Here is a 23,272-nt window from a genome sequence, read left to right on the forward strand (position 1 = left end):
TATCACTATCAAATGGAGATCAAGCATTGTTACTTTGAAAAGGAAAATTCTAGCTCGCTTTCCTGACTTTTTTTTACATGCAGATTACATCTTGAATGAGATATTTAGTGAGATAGAATAGAAAAATCCAGCCACACTCAGTTCTGTTCATGTTTTACATGCGCATCCTTGCGAATCTTTACAGGATTATTGGTTTTTTTTTTTTTTCCACTTATAAAAAAGAAAATTGAAAGGTTTGAAGTAGTTATCAGCCTTAATAAAGCAAGTCAGCGAGTTAAATCATCATTCAGAAGCATTCATTCCACAAGTGATGACACCACAATTTCATTGTTTCTTCATAAACACCACCAAACAATTAAAAATACACACATAGTAAATACCAAATTAAACAACCCCAAACCATAGTGAACAAGAGAGACATATGAAAAATGAAGAGTTAACTAAAACTAGGCTTATTGAAAATTGATATTAAAAATTCTGTATCTGTAATGTTTCATTTCAAAGTAAAGGTAAATGTTTCTAATAGTTCAAATTCACAGTGTTCAGATGGAACTGGAAAAATAATGGAACAACAACATATTAATATGTTAATATATAATAGTTTTATGGCAGACTAACACTCCAGAATTCTTTAAATAACCTACATAGATACCCCACATAAAATGAGTTTTGCCATATTTATAAACTTATGTGCACTGTGTTTCTACACAGCATTCTTGCACAAGGTGAAAAACTTGAAGTGTATAAGACTACAGTTGTGTTAAGAATGAACAATGGATTATATCTTCAGGAGCCTTGATGACACAAAGAAAAAAAGTAAGGTTCATAAAACAGAAACTCCAAGTCATAAGAAATAGTTTTGATTACTAAAATCCACCACAGTACATAATGTTTATTTGTACTGATTAGAAGACGTTTCTTTATAACTTGAGCTATTTTACAATAGCTTTTTTAAAACTAAAAATGAAAAAGGGGGAAGAGTCAGGGAAGGAGAAAGAAAAAAAGAAAGAGGAAGAGAAAGGAAGCATGAATGTTTGCTAAGCTATATCTGTGACAGTGTAATTGATAAGGGGTATATGAAATAGATGGTGAATGCAATTGGAGTCAGTAGTGATAAATCAAGCCTGATGGTGACAAAGTCATTATTTAATTCTGGATTACAAAGTGCAATATAACAAGGGAATTTCAGCTTTTGCAACTTTGAGGGAGACTGTACCTAACTAGTCTTCAGGACTGTGGAGAACACAGATCCACTTCTACATCAGAAGGAATTACAGAAACAAAACCTAGAACTAATCTGTTCCCATTTTCTTGGAGTTCCATGATCCCACTCACCTTGGAAGCGTTCTAGCTCCGGGGTCTGTGAGCCTGTGCTGCTGGACTCTTCCATCTCTTGTCTCTGCTCCTGTACTATTCCATCCAGATCAGAATAGTCTTCATTGAAATCCTGATGGGGAAACAGTCATAGCAAGTCTAATTAACCTTATTTCCTCCGATTTCCATGTAGAAACTGAACTAATAATTACATACTTAAAAATGTCTGAACAGAAGTAATCTTCGATATCGCAAGATGTTGAGATCTGGTTAGCAAAATAAGCAGACACTTAAAACCACCAGAATTTAAGCATCCTTCCCTGCCTTAGTTCAACTTAAAAGATAAAGAAAGATTGCTAGATGAACAAGTCCAGGGCAGGCATTTCTAAAGTCAGAATCTGGTCTTCACATGTGGAGACACAGCTCTTTCAGCTTTCTGAACTGGCTCACAGTGGAAGGATTGTAAGAAGAAACACTCTGAAAATAGTTAATGTCAGAGGAAGCAGCAACTGTTAAGTAAGTACACAGAACTTATCTGTGAAATCTGACAGCAAGACAAATATGTAGGGCATATACACCTTGTAATATATTTAAGACATACACAATATAAATCTAATTAATCAAACTATACCTATGCTATCACTGCTTCTTAATGGTAAAACGTTCATAGAATTTTTACAAACAGATGTCATAATTTTCTTTGGTCTCCTCCGTTCAGACACTGCAAGTAGGATTTGCAATGAACAGAGCAGTGCAACTAAAGAACAAACATCGAAGCTGTTTACCAGGGATAGAGTTGTAGGACGATCAGCCCTGAAGCTATTTTCAACAGAAGATGGATTGGGACTGTTGCCCATACTCGTATCCTGAAAAAAAAAGCAGCAGCTTTAACAAGAAACACTCCCAGCAATTGCCCAGTACTTAGAAGTGGGAAAGCAGTAATAACAAACATAAATCTGCATTTCTTCATTCCCATCAGTACTTACCTCAAGATGTCTACATATGGATTTTAATAGCTTGTAGGTTGTATCTCTGGAGAGTAAGGAGACAAACATATACTGAAAAACAAAAGTTCCAAAATCATTTGAGAAAAGACACACAGTACAAACTTCCTTTCATCTTATTAAAACTGATAATTATCTAATCAGAAAAATCACCTATTTTCAAGAACCTCCATGTAGCAAGGAAAACCTCCACTCAGTTCCAAGATTAAGAACTGAGGTTAATCACAGGGAACACAGAACAGGCACATAAAATTTGCCATGTTCTACTGCAGAAAACAGCACAGTCCAGATCTATAATTCTAATTTCCTGGTTTGTTTGTCTTAAAAACTTTGCATGCTATGTTTTCATAGAATCATAGAATGGCCTGGGTTGAAAAGGACCACAATGATCATCCAATTCCAACCCCCTGCTATGTGCAGGGTTGCCCACCATCAGACCAGGCTGCCCAGAGCCACATCCAGCCTGGCCTTGAATGCCTCCAGGGATGGGGCATCCACAACCTCCTTGGGCAACCTGTTCCAGTGTGTCACCACCCTCTGAGTGGAAAAAAAAATAATTCCCTACTCTTAAAAAAAAAAGCCCATGTCCAAAAAAAAACATTTCTGCAGAGAAAACTTTTTTTTTCTAAAGCTGCCCTTAAGATAATCAGATTTTCTACTGATTGATGCAATTACTACCGAGATTGCAGGGAGAAACTTCATTTTGCTGCATTTTGCTGCATCATCTGGGATTGCTGATCAGATGAGAGACCGAAAAAAATGCCTGAACAATGTAAAGAGCTACCAACAAGGCAGATAACTCTCCCTGCATGCGCTTCCTGACCCATCTGTTTCTGATCCATGAGTGCCACTACACAGAAGTCTTGGAGAATGAGGAATGATAGTTTACAGGCAACAGCTGACAGCAAGAGGTTCCATTTCTTATTTTCTCATCAAGTTCTGCATAGCCCTTGTCTGACACTTGAGGAGGCAGAAGTAGCTCAAATTATCTGGTAAGAAACCAGACCCTATGGGATCCTAAATCTAAATGATTACATGTGACCAATTCCTCAACCTGCTTAAATGACCACCTGGCACCTTCAAGAATCTCTCATGATATGAGTGCCATTAAGTAGAGAGGACAAAAGATGTCAAAAAATGAAAAGGAAAACAGGCAGGGTACAATAGCATTGTCTTCTGTGTACTTACTCTGTCTGTGACTGTTGCTATGATCAGAGCATTTGGCACAAGAAGGGCAGTCTTGGTTTTCTTCAGAAGTGTCACTGAGAGCACGGGTATGCTGATCTACAACAAGACCATTGCAGTATTAGTCCCAGTACGTGCATACAAATCTGCATGCTGCTCCACAAGCAGCCAGCCTACCAACTGTGATAAGCCAGTCTTTCAGTGCTGTCCATGTAAGGATTTCTCCTCTTTGTCCTTGATTACTAACAATTCAGATGGAACAGGTGTGGTTTCAGATTAATACTATTTTTTAACTATTTTTAGTTCTATTTTCATCAGATGCTCTCAGAAGACTAGAAGCTTCGTTCATTGTAGATCTCCAGAAGAAAGTAGTCTTAAATCTAGGCATTTTGCTTAGGAACAAAACAAATGAGACAACAGGGTATTGAACAATAAACAAATAACTCTTTTCACCACTTATAAATCCTTCCATTTGCACTTAACAGCTGAATAAACAGCCTGTCTACCAGTATCACTGAAAGATCCAATAACCACATGCCCTCTGACTTATTTATACTGATTCCTTGTGTCACCCAAATTGCTTACATTTACATTTCCCTCCTGCTTAGTGTTTTTATCCAACCCCCTTCAGTAATATGTGTGGTGCTATATTTCAGAGTATTTCAGTTAAAATGTTCTGCATGCATTCTTTTTGTAAAGCTTTTATTACAAAGGACTGAATAGCTGGTTTGACTTGCAGTTGAAAAGCTTTGGGCCTAGGAAGTTAGGCAAATAAAATAATCCAAGATACACATGGATAGGCTACAGCTACTGTTAAGAACACCTGCCTCAACAGCTTGAGAAATTCATAACTAAAAGTGTCCAGAGATTGAGCGCTAAGTGATCAGAGCACAGAATTAAGAACACATTAATGCAGGAGAACAAAGTTTCTCTGCTCAATTTCATAAACCTTCATTAACTTTTGTTTGGAGCAATAAGTGCAAAGCAATACTAAGCCATTAAATGAAAAAAATATATACATTTTTTGTCACTAACAAGAAACATGCTTCATCTGAATGCAAGATAACCAGCCACTATTTAAGCATGGCTAGCCATTCCTCTGTCATCTGCAGGCTGGCAAGTCATTCATTCATTCATTCAGTACTCAGTTTTATTAAAAATATGTGAAAGAAGAAAAAAAAAAAAAAAGGAAGGAAAAAGTAGGAAAAAAAAAGAGAAAAAAGTACAACCACAACAGCCAATGCCTATAACGTATTATGCTTAGGCCTAGGCCTGAGACTAAGAATCTGTAAGTCTGGATACAATTTTTTTCTACCAATTATTCTATCTAATTCTATTTTCTATCAATTATTTATTCTATCTAAACATACTAATTCTATTTGCTCGGCTTCAGAAGCCAAGTCTTTTGAAAACAGGCTAATTAAATAGATCCTCCGTTATACTTTTCCTGAACTGAATGTTTTCTTGATCCAAAAAGATTTTGCAACACTTCTGTTCAAAAAAGACTGTTTTTTGAGTGGAAAGAAGGGAGCAGGTATGATGCTTGTTTGACGGGAAGACAAGACAAAACAAAACAGAATGGTCATGTAGTCAGAATACAATTTGTGTTGCTGAAAAAAAAACAACAACAACCATAACAACCACCACGACCACCAAAATAAATGAAACCTACCACTCCCAAAGATTTATCAGCAGAAAATCTGCAAATAGCAGTGATTAAAAAAGTGCAGCTTAGAAGTTTTCTAATTGGTTCAGTCCACCTCAAAGAACTTTAAGTAAGAGATGTTAATGGCATTCTGCTGCATGCAATTTTGATGGATAACATTACTGTAATCAAGACTAAAGAATACTTAAGTGGGATTAAGTGCTTGCTTGCTGCACTCTTACCTAAGCATTAGATTAAAATGGGAAAATCACTGCAAGTATTCTATTTCTATCTGGAGTAATAATTATTTCAGGAAACAAGTTTACATGTAGGCATCTTGAAAAGCAACTAGGATGACACTTACTCCAGAAAAGACTGGAGGTCAACACATATAGCCAAAATAGAACAACCTGGAAAGACAGCAAAGTCTTCCAAAGCCTGTTAAATCCTGCAGAAGGATTCTTTTATTTCTGAACACAGAGTGTTTACATTGCACATTCAAATCTCCTTACTTGCATGACTATTTCACCCACCAAAGATTTTATTAGAAAAAAATCTGTAGGAAGAAGAACTTGTCCTGATAAATTTAATAGAACATGTAGACCTGCTACTTCTCTCAGCAGACAGGTTATGACTAAGTTTAAACTGTTTCAAGCAATAGAGAGGTTTTGCATCTTGGGAACTCAATATATGTCAACATATGTGGCATCTATGAAAATGGTTCTTCCTGTCAAGCCAGATTTCCTCCTCTCCTACTACAAGATTCTTCATCATATGCCCAATGTCCCTGTTGTTTCATTGATGATATGCCTAAAAATCCATGCCTGCTGTATGTGACTTAATGAAGTGTTTGTGTTGTGGAGGCAGGGAAGACAACTGGAAGTACATGACCAGGCCTCTCCCTTTTCATTTTCATTTTTCTCCCCTCTCAGTGTTTTCTAAAACAAGGACCCAGGACTGATTGCACTTGTAATATCACTACAGACACATTCTGAAAACTTATCTACTTTTTCTTCTGTTTCCCTTTGCAACATTTATATGAAAATATACATATGCTCACACTCATCTTACTAACATCATTTTCCAGTACTATATGATTATTATCATTTAGCAGCTTTTATTCCATGTCTTTCTCTTCAACTTGATAGGTTTTTATTAGATTTTAATCACGTGTATCTTGCTAAGCTTGAATTTTAGAAAGCTGCCCCACAGTTTGGAGAAGGCCCAGGCACATTCATTTGTGCTGTACAGGACACAGACACAGCAACTTCAATTTTAATGAAGCTACCTGACAAGATAGATGCTAAGAAATTCAGTGATGGCATCCAATCCTTCATTAATTTTGATTTCTTTGTCTGTCTTTCAGTGACATACACACCAACACCATGTAGATTAACATATTACTTACACTTAATTAATATAATGCATCAACTAGGAAATAATAGTCCAGTTTTTTGGCCCAAGCAATAATATGTATTAAGTTATAGAGCGAGTCTCAGTAATGTGTCATTAATTTTAATCATTCTTAAGAAACATATTCTATCTTCTTAAAGTCCATGTCAAAGATATATTGTGTTCCATCACAACAGCTGACAGAACAGAAATAATATATTGTGAACTCCCTACACTGTTTTCAGCAGCTAATTCACTGAGAAGGGGTCTTGATCTAAAAAGCAATTAGTTCAATGAAATACTTGTGAAAGAAAGAAACCAAACATATCCTTACTGCAAATCATGCTTTTTCCCAATAAAAGATCAAAAATAGAGAAGAATTTATTTTGAGAAAGAAAAAGACCCCATAACTTCCAAATCAACAAAAACAGAACATGCATATTTTTGGGTGCAGTGTAATTTTATCTATATGCATAATGTTCATCAAAGGGGGATAAAACATTATGCAGGTCATATCCATTCTGAGAAAAGAGTCATTAGAATCATCCCAGCTGTTCATATCCTATCTCTGTTCTTCACACTAGGCTCACAAGTGAAAACCTAATAGACTTTCTCTGTTCATGTAGAATACAAGGAAATGATAGAAGAATCCCCTTAGGCCTTTGCAAGTTCACTCCGAAGCCAATTTTAGGTTTTTTTTTTTTTTTTTTTTTTTTAATTTAACTGACTGTTAATGAGTGTGCTTGATCCTTCCCACCATTTCCCCAACTAGCCCTTATACTTTTCAACCTACTTTCTCCTCCTCTTTTCCAAAGTTAACCCGAGAGATCCACTTTTTTACAATTACTGCTGTGTGAGTTTGGCAGCCTTTGTAATTCCATGTCAAGTTCTTTTCTTAAATATTAAAGACTGGTTCTTTAATAGTAATAGTACTCCTGTTGTAGAGAGACTTTTGGGTACAGTCATTCTATTCAATAACATTTGGAGGTATTGGAAGTTTTCTAGCCTTGCATAATAAAGCAAATTTCAAGTGATGACTAGATTTCTAAGGAACTGTACTACTATTTAGTACAAATGATTTTACTAACCTTAGTGTCTTTACCAAAAACCTTGGAATGGAAACAAATCCAATTTTCAGAAAGGAACAGCTTTCCTTGATAAAGAATTTCTTTCTGGAGAGCACAGGTAAAACCTAAAATATAATGATGTTCTGTAACTTTTAGTGTACACACAACACACACTGGCATTTTTTTTTTCCTTTTTTCTTTTTTTCTTTTTAGCCATTACCTGTTTGGGTATATACCTTTTGACTAACATTGTCAAACCATCCCTGATCATTGCAGGGGATGTGAACTAGGTAACCTTTAAAGGTCTCTCCCAGTTTAAACAATTCAGTCACTCTAAACCCTGATATACTGAAAAAATTTTACAAGTACAGAGAAGCTCAGAAGATTTCACAAGCTTTACTTTAATTAAAAATATACGAAGAATAAAGACTGAAATGTGTAATTTGCAACAGGGTCCCAGAAGCCAAGACACTTTTTTGACAGAGTGCCACCTAGATTCCTACAAAGCTTTAGACTAGTTTTCAAAACATTGCTGTAAGTTACTCTGTTAAGAAGTATAAAGTGAGCTACAACACCAAAAGATGCTAAACACATGAAGAATAAAGAAATGTACATTTTACAAGACTGTAACAAAACACCCCTGCATGCAAATGAAGGCCTTGCAGCTCCAGGCAGCTGGAGTTAAACTTTTTTAAAATTTGGGTAGTGCTTTCTGTATGCCACCAGAGTTGGCAGATATTAACAGTATTTTGATCCACAGCCAGCAATATCAAGGGTCTTAATACTCACTTTGTTTTAGTGGCTCATCAATGGAAACATCCAGAAACAGCTTATGAAAGTGTGCATTTGCCTTCAGCTAAAAAACAAAAAGGCCCACCACCAAAGACACATGCCTTATTAGATATTCTTACAATTAAGTGACTCATATCACTTCCTATATTCCTATTTTCTTCTCCTTTTGCCCATCTGTTTTACAGTAAATCGTCATTTTTGCTATATGCCTATTAACTTCTTGTTCTGATCTAAGATGAAAAAAGGAACCTACATCCTTATACAACCAGGAAATAGAATACTAGTAAACAAGGGTGCTCTTCCAGTTCTGTATTTGCTCTTACCAGTCATCAACAAAAAAAGTCCATCTTCTTCCTACCTGATTTGAGATATGTTTTTTCCTTTCAATTTTGGAATCATTCTTGCTTTCCATTGTCAGGAGTGGACTTTCTGTACTGCTCTTTGTCCTGAAAATAATAATAATAATTAAAAAAAAAAAAAAGGCCATGTAAGATTGTTGATCTCATTTAATTTGCCTTTTAAGTTATCAACAGGATATTTTTTTCTGTGAAACACATTAGTCTTTCAACAGCTACTACCTGATTTTTGAAGTATTACACAGCAATGTATAGAAGTCTGTCTGAATCTTGAATTAGGTCAGTCCTCCCTAATAGTCTATTTTTAACTTAGAAGGAATATTTTAGACCACTAGTTGTAAGTTCAAAGCATTTTTATAGGTTTAATGGATTATCATTGTGCCTAGCTCCATGTTTGTTTGTTTCCAGGCGACATAAGAAACATTAAGCAATTCACTTAGTAATGTAATAAAAATCAGTCAAAACTTAGTAGCAGAGTTCAAGCTAGTGCAATCGAAGCTATGAACTTATACTACAAGAAGAAGGGAGGTTATTTGGAAAGTGCAACAGAGAGAAAACAAGGATGTACAAGTCAGAGAATGGCTACAAACACCATAGTGTATGGAAATCAATGAGACAGCCAGCAGTTCTGGAAACGAAATTTCCAATAAATGAAAAAGAACTACAAATGCTTGCTTTATAGGAAGCTGTTGTAACTGTACACTCTTAGCAATTCATGCTGAAAGAAAAAAGCAACAACAACATAAAAAAGCCAAACAACTCTGAAGTAGAAAGAGTATATCTCTGAGGATGACTAGGAAAATAATTCTGCTTATTTCAGGGCTAAGAGTGAGAGGAACCTTAATTTAGGGGTGTAAATACATTTAGGAAAGAGATTATACAGCAGGGGAACTGGCTGTGTTTACCTCACAGAAGAAGCCTCCAATATACACCTGTAGGCATATTCATGTTTCTGTGCAATGTACCAGTTAGACTGAATAGCTAGCTTAGAGTCCTATAGCATAGAGTCAAACTGTATGAGAGGAATTAAACTGGAAAGAAGTTTTACAGAAAAAGTTATCACGTATATCTCTCAAAGATGCTTCAAAAATCTAAGTGCTGCTTTGTAACTACCTGCCCTGTGAACAAAACCACTGTCAGGTTGACCACTGACTTCTGCATTAGCTGCCCAGTTGAAAGTGAAAGGAATGCAAAATCTGCCCTTCAGAAGTTGTTTTTTTTTGTTGTTTTTAATTATTACTCCAGTTTCTTTAAGAGACACTGCAGTCATCTGATACAATATAAAGTGCAGAGCCCAAGAACATTTTTTGTTATAGCTTTACTGTAGATAATGAATACTAGCAAGAAAGTATTCTACGAATAACCCAGGACTCAAACTGCAGCTCAGTTTTACTGCATCAACCCGGCTGTGAACAGGATGTAACCAGCAGTGGTTACAGTGCAGTGCATTCTTCCCTAGAAGAGAAAAGCTAACCCAACCCAAGAGTTCATACTAATACTCTTTGGACTGCTGCTGTCATGGCAGCCTCAGATGTAGGCTCTGCTCCCTGCTTACCTGCTTAGGGTGCAAGCTAACCCACAAATGGGATATCTGAAAAAATCTCATTTTTCAGCTCAGCTTCCCATTCTGATTTTTTCATTAGCAGAAACCTGACAATATTCCTTACCATTACCTAGCAAAATCAACTTTCTTCCCATCATCAAAATGTTCCACTTCACTGGTAGGAGTCTGCAGCAAAACAGCAGGTGATTTTCCTGGCTTTCTTCTTTCACTTGTTCCATTTTCTACATCAGAACTGCATGGGGAAAAAAACAAAAAGCAATGTGTATGGCAGGATTCATACCAACGCCAAATATCACTTCACCATATTGTCATTATTGAACAAAATGAAAAACAAAATTATTACATCTTTTACACTAAGGTCCTGAAAAGTCTGCATCTATTAACTTGTCAGTATTGTATCAGGACTTTATATTCATTAGAAAGATGTTGAAGTGTTCAGAAGCACCGGTAGTGTTCTCCTTGTTCTTGATTGGAGACCCAGGCATAAAGAGAAGAACAGACCAGCTGAAGAAATTGGCTATCCATATAGCCACATATAGCCATGGTGTAGCACTCAAGCAGAGTGAGGAAAAGTAATTGTTCCCCTCTACTCTACCATTGTAAGCCCCAGCAGAAGAAAGATATGGAGCTGTTGGAGCGCATACAGAGAAGGACCATGAAGAGTATCAGAGCACCTCTCTTATGACAATTGAGGGAGTTGTGCTAGTTTAGCCTGGAGAAGAGAAGGTTTCAGGGAGACCTAACTGTGGCATTCCAGTACTTGAAGGGACTTACAGGAGGGGGACAGACTTTTTACATGATCTGATAGTGAAAGGACAGGGGACAATGGCTTTAAACTAAAAGAGAGGAGATTTAGCTCACATCATAGGAAGAAAAGTTTTACTCAGAGTGTGGTCAGGCCCTGGAAAAGGCTGCCCTTACGCCCCATCCCTGGAAGCATTTAAAGCCAGGTTGGAGGGGTGCTCTAGGCAGCCTATCTAGTGGATGACAACACTGCTCATGGCAAGGGGGTTGGCAATAGGTGGTCTTAAGGTCCCTTCCAACCTAAGCCATTCTATGATTTTATGATTATACATCTCAACAGTTAAGAGTGCTGGAATTTCAGTAATGAGGAGAGAGAAACTGAAATCTTGCCACGGATATTACAGTGCTCATGACATTTGCAGCTCTGGTTTCCTTTCCAAATGTAAAGTCTCATTTTGGAAAAATGCATTTCATTTTAGTACTTAGATCTGATGACTTTGATTGGCAGGTTGGGAGAGGAGATAAACATCCTGCATGATAACAGAGTATTTGTTGTTCACTGTTGCGTGAGGATGCTGGATTGTATTTTGCCTCACTTACCTCTTTCACAAGACTTGATCTGCACAAAACTAACAAATGAAGGGTCCGCTCCATGTGTCAAAAGTGCTCTTTTTTTCTTACAAAAGCAGAACTGTCACAGTGTACTGTCCTTTCATAGCACATAGCACTGTTTCAGAAATGCACACTGAGAAGAAGAGTCAGCAATAAGTGATATGCTAAAGGCCTTCCCTCATCATTTTCTCATCTCAGAAAACTCAGAGGAAAATGTCATTACAAACAGCAGGATCTGAAGAATGGTAATACTTTAAAATAAGACATGACAAGTATACACACATATAAACACACCCTTTTATGGAAGACTAAAGCTTCCGCATGAAAGAAAAACAAATTATGCTGCCTGTAATCTAAATGCCTGAACACAGATGAGAGCATTTACAGACACTTTTCTTTACAATGTTACATTTCTACAATTCCACAATGACAACACAGCCACTGCCATCAAGTGACACTGTTGCATCAATAAGTTTATTTTTCCTACTACGGTAACAGTTTTGCTGACAAGGATTCCCAGACTAACAAGGATGCCCAGACTAATTCCATTTGCTTTTAGTAAGAGCATAATATTTTCAGCTTTGATTATGCCTTGGTAAATAAGATCAGAAGATAGAGCTCACAATGTCTTACTGGAGATATAATGAATTTAGTAGTATCCTACTTCACAGCTAAATTAGGGTTAAAGCCATGAAGTTCTGCCTTGATGATTCTGAGATTTGTTCTCAAAAAGTCTTATGCTTCCATACAGCAATTATCCCCCTTTCGAATTCTTCCCCATCAATTCACCGCAGGGGCCCTGAGTTGACACTTGCTAAGTCAGTTCACACATTTACTTTGAAAGGGCCACAGCACTAAAAAAGGTTATAAGGAAAAAATAAATTGTTTCCGAGTTGTTTTGTTCTTGGACCGGCTGTGCCTGACCACAAGGCACTGGCTTTTACTGTTAGCCAACATACATTAGAATGAAATGGTCTGATTTAGCCAGAGCTCAATTTTTTGAATGAAAAACCCAAATAAGCAATTTATGTTGTTTAACATTTTATGAAGATAGAACTGTCAAACTAAGGTGCTTCCCACAGTTATAGGAGTGCCTTTATTTTCAAAGCCTACAAATCCTGCAAGTATGAGGCCTGGACAGCCTGCTGATTCTGACAAGGCAATATTCCTGGCAGATCAAAGTAGCCCAAGTCAACAACCACACTTACTACAAAAACCTTGTTTCGAAAAAGAACATATGTCCTGGGGTTTGTATTCACTTACGCTCATAAGCACAGTAAGATGTTTTGTTACTCCTAAACACATTATTACTTACCACTCATACTCTCCTTCCCCCACCCATAAATTATTCCCTATTCCTCTCCCTGGTTGCCTCTCCAAAGAGGGGTTGGATGGGACTTCAGGGATCATCTAGTACAAGCTTCCCTTGCTAATGCACTCTCCCTTCAGCAGGTTGCACAGGAAAGTATCCAGGCTGGTACTGAATATCCAGGACTGTCTCCTTCAGTTCAGAACAGAAGGGATGTGCCTAGGCAATAACTGGCTCCAAAACATCTCAAGAGAGAGGAAATGCCCTCATAAGCACATCCTATTGAAAGCAGAAATAGAGTTCTCTCCTCCCAGCCATCACAGTCTTGCTATACTTATCCTTCACCCCCTTCACATTGCCCTTTCACATAATGAAAAACTACATAAGAATTTGTCCTTGTATTTCTGGTATTTGTAGCTCTATATAGTGGCTAATTTCCTAATAATTATCTTCAAAACGTCAGAAGGAATCTTATCTGAGTTGACCTTCAAAAGAAGGAAGGATCGTGGCATGACCTAAAAACATTTTTTGTCAGGTCACAAGTAAATTAAAGTGCTCCTTACATTTTCAAGTCTAAGTCAGGATTCATAAATAGTTTGTAAAAAGATCACAAGAGTCAGCAAACCATGCAAAACAAACAAACAAAAGATCAAGAGCACCACAGAAATAATATTATCCTTACTACTACTGTTAAAAACAGTTGCATTTAAATGAATGATATTTGCAATTTTTCACATTGAACATGGTGGACTTGATACTATTACTAAGATGATATAAAATAATTGCTAAGAGAAAAAAAAAAAAAAAGTCTCTAAAATCCATCACTAAATAAACCATAGTTATAAGCAGTATTGTTAAGCTTCTCGTAAAAATGTTTGTTTTTAAAATATGCGCAAATAACAAGATGTGAGTACGCTAAGATTAAATCACATAAAAGTAAAAATGAAAGGAATACATCAATCATAGCAAATAGACAAAGTTTCACTGTAATGAATTCAGAGTTGCATTAACAGTAATGTATATCTAAAGTCAAAGGAACTTCATCTCTTCTGATTTGAATGGTTTCTGTGACATAAATGCTTTCTGATAGAGAACTTTGTTGAGCTGCTTGTATGGCAGAAAGCTTTCTGGACTTTCAACAGTTTCCTTGTTTGAAGCTAATCTTCTGCAGCACCTGGAAAATCCAGACTTCCTGTGAAAGTATGTTGTGTCCTATTAACTCAGTGGGATCTTTTCATAGAAAGAAGAATTCCAAAATGTATATATTTTTTCCCAGTTCCCGTCCAAACTTGTTTGAATGAGAAATGCTGAACAGGAGTAATACTGAACAAGCCCAGCTCTCTCAAACAGTAACTTCTTTACTGTTCACAAGCAGGCTTGTTACAACTTACATGGACATATTTATCACAAATACAATGACATCTTGTATCTTTCAGCTCATTTAAGTAGTTATTGCATTTACTCAACAGCTACAAGCAGCTCAAAGGGATTTGTCAAAGAAACTGAACCTGTGCAAAAGGCCAAAACATTAACAGATCATGTTACTTAAGCTATTCTTTCTTGCAGATGTGAGTAAATTCAGATGAACTGTTTATTCTTTCAAAAGCTAAAAATGAAAGGGAGAGGCTCAAAATATAGCAGAGACAGCCTTCAGACAAAGATAACTGCAAGGCTGTATGATGAAATATACTAACATTTGAAAGGACATTGCAAAGTGTGCTGCAGTCAGAGGCTACTTCCTCAGCACAGATATCCCTTGACTTACCATTCCTCTATGGAGCAATCTTCTCAGCATTCTTTTCACTCGGCCTAAACTTGCTTGAGTTGTAAATCTTCTTTCAGAAGGCATGTCCTGCCATTCCATTAAAACTCTTTTCTACCCCAAGCCAGCCTGAACAAACCTTTTTTGGTCATGTAACTGGACTCTGAAGTGTTTCATCTCATAGGTTTGCATGCAAACCTATATATAGTTGAATTATTTCTCCTAAGGACTGAAGAAAATACTTTTTTTTTTCTTTGTAAACTACCCTTCTGTCCTCTTCATAGCAGATTAAAGCAGTACTGGATAAATCAACAGTGCTCAAGGATTTTAGAGCTGTGTTTTTCCACATAGTTTGTCACTTCAGGGCAAAATGCCCACAAAGACTCTAGTATCTGTACAGCCATAGTACAGTGCTATGTGGCACAAGCACTGCTTATGGGGGAAAGTACACCTCCTAAAGAAATATGCTACTGAATACTGTTGTAGAATCATAGAATCACTCAGGTTGGAAGAGACCTTAAAGATCATCCAGTCCAACCACAACCTAACTGTACTACCCTAACTCTAAATGTTACATTCCTACCTATTTCTAAGACCAAGTACTTCTACTGAGCAACTGGAAAGACAAGCATTGATTGTCTTTGAGACTCCTGAACTATCAAAACAGACAGAAAATGAATTAGAGTTCCCCTAATCACAAAGCAACAATGAACTCATTAACAGCTGCTATGTTAAGAACAGACATAATGTATCCCAGCAGAATACATTTGATATTTGTGTGTTTTGACATACTTAGAACGTACCCTACATTTAAAGCGGAAAAGTAAATGGGTAAAACCACGGGTGTCCAACCTTTTGGCTTGTCTGGGCTGTGTTGAGTCAATAGAAATTGTCTTGGGCCGCATATATGTAGGTAGTTCCGAAGGAAACGTCTCCTATTTACTACCTATTCATTACCACAGAAACCATAACCATACAGACACATGATCAAATTTTTGTTTGAGTTGAATACCAGATTGCAACTCAGTACATTCTATATCAGCAGGTAATTTATTTATGTTGGCTGAAAATAGAGTTCTATAAAAGATCATCTTTTTTTTTGTATATCTTGAAACCAGTTCTCAAGTTCCTTTATCAGGAAATAAAGCAAGGATGCATATTTTTCCCCATTCACAGGACTGTGTTTAGGCAACGTATCAGAATGCATGCAACTATTTGCCATAACTTTATTTAGCACTGCACTGCACCCTTCTTGTGTCCTAGTTTCAGGACAGACAGTGCAAATTGCACACTAATGTGAGCTTGTTGGTGTGCAATGGGTGCATGCACAGGGCTGGGCTGAGCTGCTCAGCGGGGAAGAGCTTTGCCATGATGGTGTGGGGCAGGGGGTGGCCACAGCACAGGTTCAGATGGGCCACGTGCAGCCTGCAGGCCATGGGTTGGACATACTTGGTGTAAACCCAACTGAGTTTCAACTATTTCAAGTTGTTCAAGGAGCAGACTAATTTTATTCTTAACAAATCACTGTCAAATACGGAATAACGGAGACAATATTATATAGTGGTATGCTAACTGAATATCAGACATTGATGGGTGCATAATGATATGTATCATGTTTTACTCTAGGCATATCTTTGATGTAATACATCTGTAGGCATAAGTGAGAACCTGATATCAGTTAAAAACAATTATTAGTAGTCAAAGACATTTTTATATGTCAAGGTATTTCATTTCAGCTTTATTTAACGTGCTGTTTTTCACAGCTATCTCTAGGAACACAATTACATGTGAGTGTTTTAGGTGTCTGTATCTCTGTATATTTATTAAAAGGATAAATGAAATTTTTGAGCTAATATTGAAAAGAAACCCTTCCAACTTTGTTAAGAGAAGGAGGAGTCAGTTTTTTTTTTCTCAGCTGAACAGACATTTCACATAATAACCAGATCAACTTTCACACTTGGACATCAGAAAGATCACTGTGACACCACAGACGTCATCAGCAAGTATGTAAATTCTCTGCTCCAAATACCATCTATTATTAACTGGCAGTATTCTCTGTCTAATCAAAACCAGACTGCTATCAAGTTCCACGGGGGGGGGGGGGGGAGAAAAAAAAAGAAACAACACAGAAGAATTCCCTGTGCTCTGAAACGTGAAACACTATAACAAGATATTTTATTAGGTTAACATTAGAACAGGAACATAAGCCATTTAGCTTTCTTGTCTTGTCAAGAGTTTCCATTTCAGGTACGTACTTCAAAAAGAAAAAGCCCTCTTGCACAAGTACTTGCTCAACTCCACAAGATTTCTGAGATGCAATTTTCAAAGAACTCACAGCAAGGTGCCCAACAACCATTCATCTGAATACAGAGATGGCCAAGACCAACACATGACACACATCTTCCTGATAGGCATATTTATGAGGAAAAAAAAAAAAAAGAAAGAAAACATGCAGAAGCCCTTAAGGCAGGCATGTGCAACGTGTGGTGTGGACCAGCACTGAAGATGTAACGTGTCCAAATTAAACAAAAACAGGTTTGAATCATCACCAGTTCCAGGAGCTTCTTAAGTATGTCCCAGAACTTGAACACTAAAAATGGCTCACAGATTTAGCATTTTTGCTGGATTTGGCTACTCCTTTTTGTGAATCAAACATGCATCTTCAAAGTGAAAGTCAACTTAGCTACATCACACTTCAAACCACAACAGTGTTTGAAGTAAAATTATGGCAAACTTACAGTACAGCAAAAAATTTTATGCATTTTGGCGTGCTGGCTAAACAGACTTGCGTGTTTAGTGAGAAATATGCAGCGCTGCTTTCCATTTTGATAAAGGAATTTGAGAATAGCTTTGAAGATTGTCAAAAAAATTCATCAGTTTTTTGGTATATTTGTGTCTCCATTTTCAGTTGACATAAATATACTATCAGCAAAACTTCAAATCGAACGTAAAGAGTTGCAATCGGACATCCAACTGAAGGAAAAATTTGATCACATCTCTTTACTGGATTTTCGTAAGACCTATCTTATGAGAAAAAATTGTTCCTTGTTTCACAATTACATTTTATTCATGTCTTTGCTGTTTGGACATATATTTTGGACATACATTTGTGAACAACTGTTTTCAAGGATGAAGCACAGGAAGAGTAAAATTTTATCAAAAAACTCTGATGAACACCTTGAGAACTTACTAAGAAGCACAACCTCTTCCACCAAACCAGACAGCGATGCATTAGTTTCGCAAAAACACGGCCACACACTGGTTTTATCTTTTTGTTGCTATTTTTTGTTTTATTAAAAATATCTATATTAGAAAAACATTTTGTTACTTATATATTTTAACTATATTATATATTTTATATGCAGCCCAAGACAATTCCTCTTCACTCAGTGCTACCCAGGCAAGCAGAAAGGTTGGTCACTCATGCCTCAGGGGAAGATATTCCTTCACATTTGGACTGGAGCATGCATTCTTTTCATTCCCTACATGGCTGGCAGCCTTAAGGTGGAAAGTTTTTTCTGCCCTACCCAGCACAAGAGAGAATCCCAGAATCATAGTTTCTATTGAAGAAAAAGTGTATGCAGCCTTAGATTAGACCACGTTTTTATCCTTAGCTTCCAGAGGTCATAGGAAGAAGGGATCAGAAAGTAGAATTTTTTTATCTATGATTTGTTCAGGATGTAGAAAACAGGACAAAAGCATTTATGTTTCTGTGTAACAGGTATCTACCAGTTCGATCTGCTATATAACTCAGGCAGAAACAGCATAAATTTCTCTCTGGAACAGCACAAGCATCCTTAGAAATGAGGCATGATCACCGGAGCAGAAGTACAAAGGTTTGGCCTCACTCTCTGAAGCTACGTCTTTGCCTTAGAGAAAAAACACAAACATGCCTCCGCACGATATGAGACTTGGCTGCCAGCATTAACTGTGCTTTTGAAAAAAGAAAATGTCTGTAGTTATACTGGACTGCATCAGGATTTAAATAAACAAATAATCAAGCAAACAAAACCCCAGGCACAAGCAACTATATTAGTGACTGCTATTAAAAAGGCAAAAGTGTTTTGGATTACAGAAGTTTGGAAGCAAACCTACATACACCTTATTTTCTTCCCCTGTCCTCATAGTTATAAACTAAGGCTGCCAGGAATCACTTCTGGTTCTTCACTCTTTTTACATAATAACTCTATATGCTGCACACAAACTGTTTTAATAAATGCATAGTCAAAAACAAAACAAAACAAAACATCTGTTCTTTGGTTTTTCAATCAGGATTTTCATGAATAGAAGTATGATGAGGTTTTATCACGTAGCAGTTTCTTTGATTGCTGCTGTTGATAGCAGGTAATCTACAAGCATCAACGAGGTTTCTCTGCATAAAAGGCAACTAGTTGTGCACAAAAAACTTAAAGTACTTACTTAAAGGAGTGCCCAACTACAACATTTGGTTTTGTAAGTTTTCCAACAGGAAAAGTACACAATAAAGACTAATGTCCAATTGAAATGAAAATAATTACCTAATTGTGTCCATGTACCCTGTTTCATCGTACTTTAAGGATGGAAACTGATTGAAGTGAAGTAACTACTGGAGGCTCCCTGCTCTCCAAGGGTCTAACAGTGCATATTTTCCCATAATTATCTCTGCAATCTATAGTTCATGTATTTACACACCTGCTTATGTATTCACAGAAAAGGACAATATAAATTTACCTAATACAAGTTACTGTTTCATAGTAGGAAATACTGTTAAACTCAACAATGGTTCTAACCAGCATTAATCACAGCAGCACCTCTGACTGTAACAGCATATAAAGAATCATTTTTCTTTCATAGTCTTGAAAAATATATTATTAGAATCAGATGTAACAAATGGTGACCAGATCTCTATTGTGCTCGGCTGTCTTTCTATTTTCTGCATCACAGGACACTGAGTCTGAATGCTCTGTAAATCTTCTTCATTTTACTGAGCTTTTCCACAGTCTACATGCCATTCTGGAGGGCAATAATCAGCCCTTCCTATGCTGGCCTTAGCAACTTTACATGGACTCTAACATTTCTGAAGATCTAATGGGCAAATATACAATTTCATTACACATTAGACTTTTGTACTACAACATTGCTTCTTGTCCAGAGGAAAGCAAAAAAAAACTTCAACTAGTGCAGAGTAAGTTGTAATTACAAAATTGTCCTCAAGACTATAGGCGGTCTGTTTAATAGATAGGCTAAACTAAAAAAAAAATAAAGACAAGTGAGGCAAAAGAATGTATTAGTAAACTAGCAAGGAGGAGGGAAGCAGAAGCTAGGCCTCTAACCAAATCTAATGAGGCACACATTAATGGCTTGCAAGATCTCCTTTCAAATTGAGTTAAAAATCACACTTTAAGAAGGAGGAAGGGTGCCAGAGCAGTTCACTTTCTCAAGAAAAGACTATGTGGGATTACCAAGGTATAACTGTACAAAATATCTGCCAATATTTGCACCAGTAGTCTCAAACTTACCATTTCTTCCATGCCAAGATGGCTCAATCACTGAAATGCCCATAAGAATGGATGTCTACAATAGACCTACCTAGGAAGGATTGATTCCTGGGGGCATCAGGAACTACTGTTTCACAGTGAAATATCCAGACGTTTTCTATCAGAGAGGAGGAATGCTTCATTCTGTCTCTACATCCTCTGTCCTGCTGAGTTTTCCTGTTGCCCACCTGCAACTTGCACGTTATTTCCTGCTAGTTTTTCTGGGAAGCTAACTAACCTTCCTCACCTTAGCATGTTATTTTTCAAGGATAGAGGCTGAAGACTGTCTGTGCCAGGTAGAAATTTTGTTTGAGGGCTGAAGTTTTTGTCATCTGCTTCAAGACACAATGAAAACACAGACTAGCTCTAACACTGCAAATTTACTTCTTTTGTCCCAGTCAAGTTGAGATGATGTGGGTATAAGCTTTCCAGTTAACCAGTCTAGTACACGGACGTGGCAACAACCATGTACAGAACATGGAGACTACTGGTCTCAGCATTGGTATAGGTAAGCATGGTATCACCTGTCAAACACCAGCAATCAATCCCAGTGTGTAACGCTTATCTGCAAAGAGTATTATGTGGCCAAGAAGCAGTTCTTATAGACCACGAATAAAGAGTAAAGGCAGCACATCTGGGAGTGTTTCAGGCTGATCAGTGATGCACTCGGGTACAAAGAAAAGATCAGTTCATATTCATGAGATACATATGCACTTAAACATGACACAAAATTGTTGTTTGTTATTTTTTTTAAAGAAAAGTTGCCTTGTAACTTAAGCATGTATATACATGAACAAAATAAGAATAATAGGAAAAAAAAAATAGGACCAATTAAAAACAACCATGAACAAATAAAAATTGTCCAGACCAGAAAACTCTATTATATCACACCTGAAATACCTGAAATTGAAATGTTTCACTTTACAATCGTAACCTTATTTTCAGGTCACACAATGCAAATGACATTATAAAGAACAAGGAAGAACTAACAGGGAAGAATAAAAAAAAATAAGATGCATTGTGCTTTTTAGTATAAAACATGCATGTAGGCACACACCTGCACTGCCCTGCAATCCTTGAAAAACAAACAACCGATAATAATAATAAAAAGACCAAACATAACAAACACACAGTAGGAGTTTAGCTGCTGGAAAGGCTCTGGATCAGAGTTTACAACTTCTAAAGAGTAATAAATAATCACCACTTACTTCTGTCCTTTTTATACTTCTCTCAAGTAATGTAGTTAAAGAGAAATGTTAATGAGTTGTGTTTATGCACAGGTCCACCAATTAAAAATCTTTTCACTTATCAATCGGTAAGTAGTTTTGAGGTAACATCTGTTATTGCAGCACAACACAGAGAAAAAAATCACATTCTCTCTTTTCCCAGAAGTACATAATTTGAGTGTAAGCATTTCCTGCTGCTTTCAGTAGTACATGTTCCCCAGGACCTAAACCATTCTGTTCAAAGGAAAAAAAGGAAAAGTTTCCAAATCTTTCAGTGTTGTCTCAGCTCCTCATTTATTTAAGTTATACTCAGTAGCTGGATGCCACCTTGTGCCCACAAGAACTACATCGCTCCATTTAACGTTAGCAATACCTTGCCATTCAGTAATTCAGTACATTGCCTTAAGTGCAGACAAATTTAATGGTTTCAGGATAAATACTACTTGTGGAAACCAGAAGTTTCTGTCCTGACACAACATAAGCAAATACATGTGAAAAGAGAAAGATGCTGACACTGAATAAGCGCCAAATGTTAGTACATCTCTGCCATTTCTCCTTAATGCATAGCACTGTTTCCTGTGATACAACTTCTGTTTCAACAGCAATCCCTGCAGTGAGGCTTCCAGCTTCTTAGAGCAATATCACAAGTGTCCCAAGAACACACCCAGCTGCAAGTCAGAGAAATAAACGCCTACTCTATACAATGCAACAGTGAATTCCTTTCTGGTGCTGGGCCACACACCAGCTATCCATGTTAGGACACAACAGTCACTGGTGACACTTGCAAGTGTTTTCTGCCCAGGAACTTATAGTTCACTTGCAAAGATCTCCACAATGAAGTTTTGGCACAACACTATTTTGTGTGTGCATAATAACCGCACACATCTTCTGTCCAGTGAAACCACTGGGGTATTTTGTTCTGCAAGTGTCATGCAAGCTTTGTAGAGATTATGTGTCTATTACTGAATATGCCAGAGAATCCCATTTCCTAAATCAGTTGAAACATGTTCAAATTTTCCTGTGCAAAGTTTCCTGAATCACGGAGCAGATGAATATAATTTCAGATTGAATCTTTAAATCAACTAACTAAAATAAAAACTTCTACAGCTTCAATCTATCAGGAACACCTGGGAAACCACTACGGCTGCAGAAGCATTTTGAGCTATAAAGTCCATCTCTAAACAGAACAATATTTCAAGCATACTCTCAGGAAGTACAGATAACCATACACATAAATCTCTTCCCCCTGTGCTTTGGAAAATGGTAAGATTCCATGGTCCACTGCAATTCCAGTGGAAATTTTTTCAAGGAGAAGCCAGCACAAACCCTGCTGGTAGCACACTGATCCCTGGCAGTATGTGAAGTGAAAGAACATTCCCTCCATCCCAACATGTATGTGCTTATTTATGCATTTTTTTTTTTTATTATTATTATTATTATATTTTAAGAAACAAATCTTCAGCAATTCAACTTTCTGCTAGCTCAGCTCTGAGAGAATCAAAATCAGCATGCTGTCTTTGTTCTTCAGCTGAACAATCTCCTTGCAGTTACATTTCAGTCAAAACAATGTTTCTGACATTAACTCAGGGCCAAACTAACACAGCACTTCTTTGGGGATTCACTTATCAGTTAAAATAGGATTGGTAAATACATTCCAACTTTGTTTCCAGCCATTACATACTAACACAATTTTCTAATTTAACATTTCAACATTTTCTGCTACTCCAATACTTTCATTCTCTTGTTGCCCAGGCAAAGAGAACACTTTGTAGCCTGCAGAACAA

The 23,272-nt window shown here is 37.0% G+C and overlaps 1 protein-coding gene across 5 annotated transcripts in view; it reads right to left on the reverse strand.

Annotated features, from left to right (window-relative positions):
- Positions 1-23,272, reverse strand: part of GRAMD2B (GRAM domain containing 2B) — a 32,635-nt gene that overhangs the window by 7,721 nt on the left and 1,642 nt on the right. For 3 of the 5 annotated variants that reach the window (XM_031588768.2, XM_031588770.2, XM_031588767.2), the window contains exons 2-9: positions 10,429-10,551; positions 8,758-8,845; positions 8,397-8,463; positions 7,629-7,732; positions 3,507-3,602; positions 2,301-2,372; positions 2,100-2,180; positions 1,336-1,447 (exon numbers count right to left, since the gene is read on the reverse strand). In XM_031588768.2, the coding sequence (XP_031444628.1) occupies positions 1,336-1,447; positions 2,100-2,180; positions 2,301-2,372; positions 3,507-3,602; positions 7,629-7,732; positions 8,397-8,463; positions 8,758-8,845; positions 10,429-10,551 (743 nt within the window). Of the gene's footprint in view, positions 1-1,335; positions 1,448-2,099; positions 2,181-2,300; positions 2,373-3,506; positions 3,603-7,628; positions 7,733-8,396; positions 8,464-8,757; positions 8,846-10,422; positions 10,552-23,272 lie in introns of those variants that run through there. The other 2 variants (XM_031588771.2, XM_090131439.1) reach the window with 2 other exon arrangements.

Source organism: Phasianus colchicus, chromosome Z (assembly GCF_987193195.1).
Source record: "Phasianus colchicus chromosome Z, bPhaCol1.hap1.1, whole genome shotgun sequence".
NCBI lineage: Eukaryota > Metazoa > Chordata > Aves > Galliformes > Phasianidae > Phasianus > Phasianus colchicus.